Source organism: Stenella coeruleoalba, assembly GCF_951394435.1.
Source record: "Stenella coeruleoalba genome assembly, chromosome: 1".
Lineage (NCBI taxonomy): Eukaryota > Metazoa > Chordata > Mammalia > Artiodactyla > Delphinidae > Stenella > Stenella coeruleoalba.
The window spans coordinates 103,656,280-103,670,413 of record NC_137169.1 but is presented as its reverse complement, the minus strand read 5'-3'; the positions used below and the strand labels follow the sequence as shown (position 1 = coordinate 103,670,413).

At 36.8% G+C, this 14,134-nt stretch overlaps 1 protein-coding gene across 1 annotated transcript in view; it reads left to right on the top strand.

The window, feature by feature from the left end:
• The window catches only part of SPAG17 (sperm associated antigen 17), a 229,695-nt gene that overhangs the window by 160,364 nt on the left and 55,197 nt on the right, over positions 1-14,134 (top strand). Inside the window, exons 32-33 of the mRNA XM_079944374.1 lie at positions 11,862-12,050; positions 13,920-14,065. Coding sequence (XP_079800500.1) covers positions 11,862-12,050; positions 13,920-14,065 — 335 coding nt within the window. The remainder of the gene's footprint in view (positions 1-11,861; positions 12,051-13,919; positions 14,066-14,134) is intronic.

Below are 14,134 nucleotides of genomic sequence, written 5' to 3'. Positions count from 1 at the left end.
AACGATCTAATTTCCAGAGTTGTACATTATACTACTTGAAATGTCCAGTTTTCAACAAAAAATTATGAGACATGTGGGGGAAAAGGGAAATTATGACCCATAAGCAGGGATGGGGAAGGAGGAAGCAATCAATAGAAACTACCCCTGAGGAAACCCAGACTTTGCACTTAAATAGACAAAGAAATTTAAGTCAGATGTTATGTTTAAAAAACTGAGAGAAACCTTGCGTAAAGACCTAAAGCAAAGTATGAGAATGGTTTTTCGTCAAGTATAGAATATCAATACATAGAAATTATTTTTTGTAAAAAAAGAACCACATAGAAATTCTGGAGTTGGAAAGCATAATAACTGTAATGAAAAATTTACTAATGAGGCTCAACATCAAATTTTAGCTGCCAGAGGAAATAATCAGCAAACTTGAAAATAGGTCAGTTGAGATTAACCAATCTGAGGAAGAGAGAGAAAAAAAAAATGAAGAAAAATGAACAGAGCCTCAGAGACCTGTGGGACACCATAAGGCATACTAACACATGCATAATGAGAGTCTGAGAAGGAAAAGAGAGAAGGGCAGAAATATTATTTGAAGAAATAATGGCTTAAGACTTCCCAAATTTGATAAAAACTGTCTGTACATGCAAGAATCTCGACAAACTTCAAGTAGGATAGATTCAGAGAGATCCACACCTAAACACATCATAATCAAACTGTCAAAGATGAAGAGAGAATCTTGAAAGTAATGAGAAGAGACTCATCAAATATGAGGGATCTCCAATAAGATTAGTAGCTGATTTCTCATCAGAAACTATGGAGTCTAGAAGGCAGTGAGATGACATATTCAAAATGCTTGAAGAAAAAGATCATCAACAAAAACTCATTCAGTAAAATTATCCTTCTAAAATGAAAAAATCAAGATAGTTCCAGAAAAACAAACACTGAGAGAATTCATTGCTCTTAGACATCCCCTACAAGAAAATCTAAAGGGAATCCTTCAGGCTGAAATGAAAGAACATTGCACAGTAACTCAAATACACACAAATAAATAAAGAGCAATGTTAAAGGTAACTACATAGGTAAATATAAAAGACAGTATAGATGTGTTTTTGTGACTCTCTTTTCATTTGGATTTAAAAGGCAAATGCATAAAGCAATAATTATAAAAGTATATTTATGTGCTTATAATGGGTAAAGATGAAATTTTTGACAAGAATAACATAAAGGGCAGAGGAATAGAGCTATATGGAGCAAAGATTTTGTATAATATTGAAATTCTTAGTATCAATTTAATCTAGAAAGTTATAAATTGAGATGTTTGTAATACCCAAGAAAAACTAAGAAAACAACTCAAAAATATATATAAAAGAAACAAGGGAATTGAAGTGGCACACTTCAAAATATCTATTTAAAATAAAAGAAAGCAGTAATGGATAAATAGAGGGGAAACCAGAGACAGAAGACATATAGAAAACAAATAGAGACTTCCATTCATGCGATCATCATGTTGCAGCATTCTTCATTAAGCCATGTGGCTGAAAGGATCTTGGTGCTCCGACCGGGCATCAGGCCTGAGCCTCTGAGGTGGGAGAGCTCAGGCCTGACACCGGACAGGCCTGAGCTCTCTGGACAGGATATTGGACCACCAGAGACCTCCCGGCCCCTTGTAATATCAATCAGTGAGAACTCTCCCAGAGATCTCCATCTCAATGCTAAGACACAGCTCCAACGACCAGCAAGCTCCAGTGTTGGACACCCCAGGCCAAAAAACTAGCAAAACAGGAACACAACACCACTCATTATCAGAGAGGCTGCTTAAAGTCATAATAAGTTCACAGACACCACAAAACACACCACTGGATGTGGTCCTGCACACCAGAAAGACAAGATCCAGTCTCAACCACCAGAACACAGGCACCAGTCCCTTCTACCAGGAAGCCAAAACAACCCACTGAACAAACCTTACCCACTGGGCGCAGACACCAATAACAACAGGAACTACAAACCTGCAGCCTGCAAAAAGGAGACCCCCAAACACAGTAAGTTAAGCAAAATGAGAAGACAGAGAAATACACAGCACATGAAGGAGAAGGTAAAAACCCACCAGACCAAACAAATGAAGAGGAAATAGGCAGTCTACCTGAAAAAGAATTCAGAGTAATGATAGTAAAGATGATCCAAAATCTTGGAAATAGAATGGAGAAAATACAGGAAATGTTTAACAAGGACTTAGAAGAACTAAAGAGCAAACAAACAATGATTAACAACACAGTAAATGAAATTAAAAATTCTCTAGAAGAAATCAATAGCAGAATAACTGAGGCAGAAGAATGGATAAGTGACTTAGAAGATAAAAGTGGAAATAACTACCACAGAGCAGAATAAAGAAAAAGAATGAAAAGAATGGAGGACAGTCTCAGACACCTCTGAGACAACATTAAATGCACCAACATTTGAATTATAGGGGTCCCAGAGGAAGAAGAGAAAAAGAAAGGGACTGAGAAAATATCTGAAGAGATTAGTTGAAAACTTTCCTAATATGGGAAAGGAAATAGTCAATCAAGTCCAGGAAGTGCAGAGAGTCCCATACAGGATAAATCCAAGAAGAAACATGCCTAGACACATATTAATCAAACAATCAAAAATTAAATATAAAGAAAAAATGTTAAAAGCAGCAAGGGAAAAGCAATAAATAACTTACAGGGGAATCCCCATAAGGTTAACAGCTGATCTTTCAGCAGAAACCTTGCAAACCAGAAGGGAGTGGCAGGACATATTTGAAGTGATAAAAGAGAAAGACCTACAACCAAGGTTACTCTACCCAGCAAGGATCTCATTCATATTCAATGGAGAAATTAAAACCTTTACAGACAAACAAAAGCTAAGAGAATTCAGCACCAGCAAACCAGCTTTACAACAGACACTAAAGGAACTTCTCTAGGCAGGAAACACAAGAAAAGAGAAGACCTACAAAAACTAACCCCAAACAATTAAGAAAATGGTAATAGGAACATACATATTGATAATTACCTTAAATGTAAATGGATTAAATGCTCCAACCAAAAGACACAGACTGGCTGAATGGATACAAAAACAAGACCCGTATATATGCTGTCTAAAGAGACCCCCTTCAGACCTGAGGAAACACACAGATTGAAAGGGAGAGGATGGAAAAACATATTCCATGCAAATGGAAATCAAAAGAAAGCTGGAGTAGCAATTCTCATATCAGACAAAATAGACTTTAAAATAAAGACTATTACAAGAGACAAAGAAGGACACTACATAATGATCAAGGGATCGATCCAAGAAGAAGATATAACAATTGTAAATATTTATGCACCCAAACATACGAGCACTTCAGTACATGATGCAAATGCTAACAGCCATAAAAGGGGAATTCGACAGTAGCATAATCATAGTAGAAGACTTTAACACCCCACTTTCTCCAATGGACAGATCAACCAAAATGAAAATAAATAAGGAAACACAAGCATTAAATGACACTTTAAACAAGATGGACTTAATTTATATTTATAGGACTTTGTATCCAAAAACAGCAGAATACACTTTCTTCTCAAGAGCTCATGGACCATTCTCCAGGATAGATCATATCTTGGGTCACAAATCAAGCCTTGGTAAATTTAGGAAAATTGAATTTGTATCAAGTATCTTTTCCGACAACAATGCTATGAGACTAGATAACAATTACAGGAAAAAAACTGTAAAAAAATATAAACACATGGAGGCTACACAAAATAACCAGGAGATCACTGAAGAAATCAAAGACAAAATCAAAATTACCTAGAAACAAAGGACAATGAAAACATGACAACCCAAAACCTATGGGATGCAGCAAAAGCTGTTCTAAGAGGGAAGTTTATAGCAATACAATCCTACTGCAAGAAACACGAAAAATCTCAAATGAACAACATAATCGTACACCTAAAGCAATTAGAGAAAGAAGAACAGAAAAACCCCAAAGTTAGCAGAAGAAAATAAATCATAAAGATCAGATCAGAAATAAATGAAAAAGAAATGAAGGAAACGATAGCAAAGATCAATAAAACTAAAAGCTGCTTCTTTGAATAGATAAAGAAATTGATAAACCATTAGCCAGACTCATCAAGAAAAAAAGAAGACTCGAATCAACAGAATTAGAAATGAAAAAGAAGTAACAACTGACACTGCAGAAATGCAAAGGATCATGAGAGATTACTACAAGCAACTATATGCCAATAAAATGGACAACCTGGAAGAAATGGACAAATTATTAGAAAAGCACAGCCTTCTGAGACTGAACCTGGAAGAAATAGAAAATATATACAGAACAATCACAAGTGCTGAAATTGAAACTGTGATTTGTGGCACATATATACAATGGAATATTACTCAGCCATAAAAAGAAACGAAATTGACTTATTTGTAGTGAGGTGGATGGACTTAGAGTCTGTCTTACAGAGTGAAGTAAGTCAGAAAGACAAAAACAAATACCGTATGCTAACACATATATATGGAATCTAAAAAATATAATAATAAAAATAATGGTCATGAAGAACCTAGAGGCCAGGCGGGAATAAAGACACAGACCTACTAGAGAATGGACTTGAGGATATGGGGATGGGGAAGGGTAAGCTGTGACAAAGCGAGAGAGTGGCATGGACATATATACACTGCCAAACGTAAAATAGATAGCTAGTAGGAAGCAACCGCATAGTACAGGGAGATCAGCTCGGTGCTTTGTGACCACCTAGAGGGGTGGGATAGGGAGGATGGGAGGGAGGGAGATGCAAGAGGGAAGAAATATGGGGACATATGTATATGTATAACTGATTCACTTTGTTATAAAGCAGAAACTAACACACCATTGTAAAGCAATTATACTCCAATAAAGATGTTTTAAAAAAAAAGATAATATTCCAACAAACAAAAGCCCAGGACCAGATGGCTTCACAGGCGAATGCTATCAAATATTTTGAGAAGAGCTAACACCTATCCTTCTCAAACACTTCCAAAATGTAGCAGAGGGAGGAACACTCCCAAATTCATTATACGAGGCCACCATCACCCTGATACCAAAACCTGACAGAGATGTCACAATTAAAGAAAACTACAGCCAATATCACTGGTGAACATATATGCAAAAATCCTCAAAAAAATACTAGGCAACAGAATCCAACAGCACACTAAAAGGATCACACAACATGATCAAGTGGGGTTTATCCCAGGAATGCAAGGATTCTTCAATATATGCAAATCAATGAATGTGATAAACTATATTAACAAATTGAAGGAGAAAACCCATATGACCATCTCAATAGATACAGAAAAAGCTTTCGACAAAATTCAAAATCCATTTATGATAAAAACTCTCCAGAAACTAGGCATTGAGGGAACTTACCTCAACATAATAAAGGCCATACATGACAAAACCACAGCCAACATTGTTCTCAATGTTGAAAAATTGAAACGCTTTTCATTAAGATCAGAAACAAGACAAGGTTGCCTACTCTCACCACTGTTATTCAACATAGTTCTAGAAGTTTTAGCCACAGCAATCAGAGAAGAAAAAGAAATAAACAGAATCCAAATTGGAAATGAAGAAGTAAAATTGTCACTGTTTGGAGATGACATGATACTATACATAGAGCATCCTAAAGGTGCTACCAGAAAACTACTAGAGCTAATCAATGAATTTGGTAAAGTAGCAGGATACAAAATTAATGCACAGAAATCTCTTGTGTTCCTATATACTAATGATGAAAAATCTGAAAGAGAAATTAAGGAAACACTCCTATTTACCACTGCAACAAAAAGAATAAAATACCTAGGAATAAACCTACTTGAGACAAAACACCTGTATGCAGAAAACTATAAGACACTGATGAAAGAAATTAAAAATGATACAAACAGATGGAGAGATATACCATGTTCTTGGATTGGAAGAATCAACATTGTGGAAATGACTATACTACCCAAAGCAATCTATAGAGTCAATGCAATCCCTATCAAACTATCAATTGCATTTTTCACAGAACTAGAACAAAAAATTTGACAATCTGTATGGAAACACAAAAGACCTCGAATATGCAAAGCAATCTTGAGAAAGAAAAACGGAGCTGGAGGAATCAAGCTTCCTGACTTCAGACTATACTACAAAGCTACAGTAGCCAAGACAGTATGGTACTAGCACTAAAACAGAAATATAAATCAATGGACAGGATAGAAAGCCCAGAGATAAACCCATTCACATATGGTCACCTTATCTTTGATAAGAGAGGCATGAATATACAATGGAGAAAAGACAGCCTCTTCAATAAGTGGTGCTGGGAAAACTGGACAGCTACATGTAAAAGAATGAAATTGGAAGACTCCCTAACACCATACACAAAAATAAACTCAAAATGGATTAAAAACCTAAATGTGGGCTTCCCTGGTGGCACAGTGGTTGAGAGTCTTCCTGTCGATGCAGGGGACACAGGTTCATGCCCTGGTCCGGGAAGATCCCACATGCCGCAGAGTGGCTGGGCCCGTGAGCCATGGCCACTGAGCCTGCACGTCTGGAGCCTGTGCTCTGCAACGGGAGAGCCCACAACAGTGAGAGGCCCGCATACCAAAAAAAAAAAAAAAAAAAAAACCTAAGTATAAGGTCAGACACTATAAAACTCTTAGAGGAAAACATAGGCAGAACACTCTATGACATAAATCACAGCAAGATACTTTTTGATCCACCTCCTTGTGTAATGGAAATAAAATAAAAAATAAACAAATGGGACCTGATGAAACTTAAAAGTTTTTGCACAGCAAAGGAATCCATAAACAAGACGAAAAGGCAACCCTCAGAATGGGAGAAAATATTTGCAAACGAAGCAAGTGACAAAGGATTAATCTCCAAAATATTCAAGCAGCTCATGCAGCTCAATATCAAATAAACTAACAACCCTGTCCAAAAGTGGGTGGAAGACCTAAATAGACATTTCTCCAAAGAAGATATACAGATTGCCAACAAACATATGAAAGGATGCTCAACATCACTAATCATTAGAGAAATGCAAATCAAAACCACAATGAGGTATCACCTCACACTGGTCAGAATGGCCATTATCAAAATATCTACAAAGAATAAATGCTGCAGAGGATGTGGAGAAAAGGGAACCCTCTTGCACTGTTGGTGGGAATGTAAATTGATACAGCTACTATGGAGAACAGCATGTAGGTTCCTTTAAAAACTAAAAATAGAACTCCCATATGACCCAGCCTTCCCACTACAGGGCATATACCCTGAGAAAACCATAATTCAAAAAGAGTCATTTACCACAATGTTCATTGCAGCTCTATTTACAATAGCCAGGACTTGGAAGCAAGCTAAGTGTCCATCGACAGATGAATGGATGAAGAAGATGTGGCGTATATATTACAATGGACTATTATTCAGTCATAAAAAGAAATGAAATTGAGTTATTTGTAGTGAAATGGATGGACCTAGAGTCTTTCATACAGAGTGAAGTAAGTCAGAAGGAGAAAACAAATACCATATGCTAACACATATACATGGAATCTAAAAAAAAAAGAATGGTTCTGATGAACCTAGTGGCAGGACAGGAATATAGACACAGACGTAGAGAATGGACTTAAGGATACGGGGTGGGGGAAGGGTAAGCTGGGATGAAGTGATAGAATGGTATTGACATATATACACTACCAAATGTAAAATAGCTAGTGGAAAGCAGCCACATAGCACAGGGAGATCAGCTCAGTGTTTTGTGGCCACCTAGAGGGGTGGGATAGGGAGGGTGGGAGGGAGATGCAAGAGGGAGAGAATATGGGGATATATGTATACGTATAGCTGATTCACTTTGTTATACAGCGGCAACTAACACAACAATGTAAAGCCATCATACCATAATCAAGATGTTAAAAAAAAAAGAAAAAGAAAACAAATAGAAATTTGGAAGATTCAAATCTGACCTAATCAGTAATGACATTAAATATAAATGGATTAAACAACCCAATCAAAATGCAGATATTGGAAGAATGGATTACAAAGCATGACGCAACTGTATGCTGTCAACAAGAGATACACTTTATGGTGAAAGACACAAATAGGTTGAAAGTAAAAGGATAAAAAAGATAATACCTGCAATAAGTAATTGAAAGGGAACTTGAGTGGCTATACAAATATCAGACAAAATAGACTTTACAACAAAATATTACAAGAAACAAAGAGGGTATGTTATAATAATAAACAGATTACTCCATCAAGAAGATGGCAACCACAAGCATATTATACACTAACAACAGAGCCCAAAACACATGCGTATTTCCAGAGTTGTGCACTATACAAATTAACATGTCCAGTTAAATAGTAAAAATTGGCATATTTAAAAGGAGAAATAGACAATTCAACAATAATATTTGGAGACATTAGTACCTCACTTTGAGTAATGGATAAAAGAATAGATAAGATCAAGAGAATAATAAGACTTAATCAGCAGAATAAACCATGCAGACCTCCTAGACATGTATAGAACACTCCACTCAGTAATAGAATACATTATGCTCAAGTGTAAATGGAACATTGTCCAGGAAAGACCATGTGTTACACCACAAAAAAGTCTCAATAGATTAAAAAGAATTGAAATCATACAAAATATGTTCTCCTACCACAACGGAATGAAATAACACACAATGGAATCAATAACAAAAGGAAGTTTGGGAAATGCACAAATATGTGAAAAATAACACTAAGAATAAATCACAAGGAAATTTAAAAATACTTTGAGATGACTAAAAATGACTAAAAATAAAATTAACATACCAAAACTTAATTGAAGCAGCAAAAGCTATATATATATAGCTTTAAATGTCTATATATATACACATATATATCTTTAAATGTCTCTCTCTATTATATATATATATATATATAAGCTTTAAATGTCAAAATGCCCATATTAAAAATGAAGATCTTGAATCAATAACCTAACTTTCCACCCTAAGAAACTAGAAAAAAGAAGGCAAACTAAACCCAAAGCAAGCATATGGAAGTAAATAGTAAAGATTAGAGTAGAAATAAATGAAAAAATAGAGAAAAATCAGCAAAACCAGAAGTTGGTTCTCTGATAAATCTTTAGCTGGACTTACAGGGAGAGATAGACAGACAAACAGAAGGAGAAAAAAGGGGTTGGGAGAGAGAAGACTCAAATTACTAAAATTAAAAATGAAAGAGAAGACATTACTACCAACCTTACAGAAATAAAAAAGATTATAAAGAAATACTGTGAACAATTATACATCAACAAATTAGATAACCTAGATAAAATAGATTTCTGGAAAGGCACAAACTACCTAACCTAACTCGAGAAAAAATAAAATATCAGAATAGACCTAAAACAAGTAAAGAGATTGAATTAATAATTTTAAAACTTGCAGACAGCAAAGCCCAGGCCCAGATGGCTTCATTGGTAAATTATACCAAACATCTATGGAAGAATTAACACTGAACAATCTTTCACAAACTCTTCCAAAATATAGAAGAGACAGATAGTAATAAGCGTTAGTGAGGATGTGAAGAAATGTAAAACCCTCATTAATTGCTAATGAGAATGTATAATGGTGCAGTCACTTTGGAAAACAGTTTGGCAGTTCCGCCAAAAATTAAAAATAGAGTTCTCATACAACCCAGCAGTTCTACTCCTGGGTAGATATCCAAGGGAAATTAAACATATATCCACACAAAACTTATACACAGATGTTGATTGCAGCATTTTTAATAATAACAAGACTGTGAAAACAACTCCAATGTCCATCAACTCATGAATAAACAAAATTTGATATATCCATACAATGGAATGTTATTCATCCATAAAACAGAATGAAGTTTTTTTAGATTTTATTGATTTTAATTCAATTTTTATTTTATATTTTAATTTTCTATTGGAGTATAGTTGATTTAAAATATTGTGTTAGTTTCAGGTGTACAGCAAGGTGAATACATATACATATATTCTTTCTTTCTCAGATTCGTTTCCCATATAGGTTATTACAGAATATTGACTAGAGTTCCCTGTGCTATACAGTAGGTCCTTGTTTATTACCTGTTTTATATATATTAGTGTGTATATATTAATCCCAAACTTCTAATTTATCCCTCCTCCAACCTTTCCCCTTTGATAACCGTAAGTTTGTTTTCAAAGTCTGTGAGTCTGTTTCTGTTTTGTTAGTAAGTTCATTTGTATCTTTTTTTTAGATTCCACATATAAATGATATTTGTCTTTCTCTGTCTGACTTACTTTACTTAGTATAACAATCTCCAAGTCCATGCATGTTGCTGCAAATGGCATTATTTCGTTCTTTTTATGGCTGAGTAATATTCCATTGTATATATGTACCACATCTTCTTTATCCATTCCTCTGTTGGTAGACATTTAGGTTGTTTCCATGTCTTGGCTATTGTAAATAGTGCTGCAGTGAATATTGGGGTGCATGTATCTTTTTGCAGTATAGTTTTCTCCAGATATATGCCTAGGAATGGGATTGCTGGATCATATGGTAGTTCTATTTTTAGCTTTTGAAGGAACCTCCATACTGTTCTCCATAGTGGTTGTACCAATTTACATTCCCACCAACGGTGTAGGAGGGTCCCCTTTTCTCCACACCATCTCCAGCATTTATTGTTTGTAGACTTCTGGCGATGGCCATTCTGACCTGTGTGAAGTGATACCTCATTGTAGTTTTGATCTGTCTGCCACAAGCCAACCCCTTCCAATGGCCCTCGCTGCACAGGCTGGGACACCTCTCCCTGCTCTGCCCCCACCATGGAAAGTTAAGTTTGAAGAGGGGGGAAGAGAGAAACACGGACATGAAGAGGAACATCCATCTGGAGCTGAGAAACTGAACCCTGGCAGCTGTTTGAGAACTTGTCCTGGACAAATGCAAATCAAATGATGGGAAAATTGAGGGCTTTATGGCTGAATTTGTGAACTTAGAGTTCCTCAGTTTAATAAATGTAGGCTTGATTTCAGTTTCAAATCTCCCCAAACTACCTAAATTGAAAAAGCTTGAGCTCAGTGGCAGAATCTATGGAGGTCTGGATATGTTAGCAGAAAAACTTCCAAATCTCACACATCTAAACTCAGGTGAAAATAAACAGAATGAAGTATTGATACACGCTACAACATAGATGAATCTTGAAAACATTATGCTAAGTAAAAGAAGCCAGACAGAAGAGGCCACATGTCACGTGCTTCCATTTATATGAAATGTCTGAAATAGTCAAATCCATAGAGACAGCAGATCAATGGTTGTCAGTGGCAGGAGTGATGCAGAGTGACTGCTAATGGCATCAGGGTTTCTGTGGGGGGTGATGAAAATGTTCTGGAATTAGTGATAATGTTTGCACAAGTTTTTGAATATACAAAATCCACTGCATATACACTTTAAAATAGTGAATATATGACATGTGAATTACATCTCACAAAAAGAGTCTATCTGAACCAGAAGTCATTACACAAAAGCTATTACTTAAGGACTGTGTCAGCCACCATAGGAATAACGATAAATAAAAGCTTCTAAAAGCATTTGTCCCATAGCTTTTACCCTCTTGGAGATGATAAGGTACAAAGCAATTACTTGGAAGAAATATTAAAGTGAGTAAATAAAATGTGAGACACAGGAGCAATTATATCCTAATCAGTCTGACTCCTTATTAAGTAGTCCTTCCCCAAACTTAAGTCTTCTCTTGTTTTCTTCCTGGAAACGCAGTTTGTGTCTGGGTTCTATGGATAATTTTTTTCCTTAGATGATTTTATAAATCCCTCAAATCAAATGAGAAATTTTTAATAATATCTCTCTTCCTGTTACCCTTCCAGGTGTTACCTCCAAACACAGGCTGTCTTCATATTGATAGGGACTGTTCAGCTATATATTGCCATGAATCAAGCAGTGAGATATACCATCCTTTTCAAAAACGTGAGCAGCTGAGAGCTAGCAGGTACATCATGAAGCACACATCAGAGGTTATCTGTGAGGTCATGGATCCCGAAGGAAACACCTTTCAGGTAAAGTGCATCATTATTATGGAGAGAGAGGCTATGGCTTTGCTTTTGAGATATTTCACACAAGAGAGCTCCCCGGCTGGGCTTCCCTGGTGGCGCAGTGGTTGAGAGTCCACCTGCCGACACAGGGGGCATGGGTTCGTGCCCCGGTCCGGGAAGATCCCACATGCCGTGGAGTGGCGGGCGCCTGTGAGCCATGGCCGCTGAGCCTGCGCGTCCGGAGCCTGTGCTCCGCAGCGGGAAAAGCCACAACAGTGAGAGGCCCGCGTACCGAAAAAAAAAAGAGAGCTCCCGTATAGCATTTTATCTTAGCTGCCTTGGGATTAGTTATCCACTAACTGCCAATACACTTTGGACAGCAGCAATGAATGTCAGTATCTTCAATTCTCAAGTGTACTTCATTAGGAGATAGCAAGTCCAACAATGAGGATGGTTGAAATGCTAAAGCCAAATAAGTAATTAGAACAAAAGGGAAAAAAGTTACTAACCATCTAAAAATAATGCCAACAAAGAAGAGTGATATAAATGCTCTGTATCTGGGTTCAAGTGAGAGAAAATACATGGGGCAGCAGGCAAGTCTGCTTAACTAGGCAGAGAATCCAAAGTGAGAGCTATCAGTTAGTGTGAGGGTTCCAGCAGGGCTGACGATGGGGTGTTGGGAAGCCTGGAGAGGTGCTTAGCTATTCAGTGGTAGAGCTCCATCTTCTGTTTCTCTGTCCTTCCTCTTATCTCTAAGCCAGGCATTGGCAAACCATGGCCACATGTTTGTATGGGCCCATGAGCTAAAAATGCAGAGTGACTGCATTTTACATTTTTAAATGGTTGGGGGAAATCAAAAGGAGAAGAATATTTCATGACACATAAAAATTAAAAGAAATTCAAATTTCAGTGTCACTATAAAGTTTTACTGCAACATAGCCGCGCTCAATTGTTTACATATTATCTCTGGCTGCTTTTGCATATAATGGCAGAGTTGAGTAGTTGCAGCAGAAACTCTACAGCCAACAAACCCTAAAATATTTATTATCTGACCCTTGACAAAAAGATGTTTGCCAGCCCCTTCTCTAGGCAATTTTTTTTTTCACTCCTCACCCAGCGGTGGAATTTCATGTGTTGTCTGGCGGGTGGTGAAGTTACTTTTTAGATTTGGAACTGTACCACAAAGTCCCCAACTTTGAGATGCAGACAAGCCCTGATCCAACTTAGTTTTTCTGTGCTAAGTCAGTGAAATTTCACAGCATGAGTTCAGGCTGCTAAGAGATTTCAGTGTGCAAGAAACTGAAATTGAAACCTAAAGCCCAAACTCTCTGAGTTGAAACATGCAAGCCAAACATTATCCTAGACATTGATGCTCTTCTTGGGCATTCCCTTCAGTGGCCTTTCAGCCTGACCACACCATATCTAGACAGTAGTAATGGCTAGAACAATTCTTCTCATAGTGAGACTCAATCTGTCTCCCTGTATATCCATGAGTCCTATTTCTGTGCTTAGAATCCATACTGTCACTCTTAATATTTCAAGACAACCATCACATAAATAGCCTTCCCTCCATGTTTAAATTCCCAGTTCCCTGAACTTATCCTCAGAAGTTAAGTGAGTCCCCTGCCATCCTAGACACCTTCCTCTGAATGTATTCAGGTTTGTCTTCCTGTTTGTTTTCACAGTCTAGGTGTGGTTTGTAAGTGGAGATGTGCTACTAGCTTTTCACTTTTATTAATGCAATCTATACTTAGTGCACAATTCCTTACAAAGAAATATCCCTGATTTTCTGAGTAACCAAAAGATCACCTGCTTTCTCAAATGGGATCAAAAGAAATGTAAGTTTATGGCATTTTTCTTTTCTTTTAGTTGCTTATATACTATGTCCCTTAGGTCATGGCTGATGGTACTGCATCAACTATCCTACCTGAAAACAATTTGGAAGATGATTTACATGCAAAAGCTGAAGGCTATGACACATTATCATCCACTCACCTTCGTAAGAATCATCTGCAAATCTATGGTGAACATGTCCCCAGGTAATATGATAAAAATAACACCATGACTTTTATTTTCAATTCCAAGTTCAAGGAGCATTTTAGCTGAAT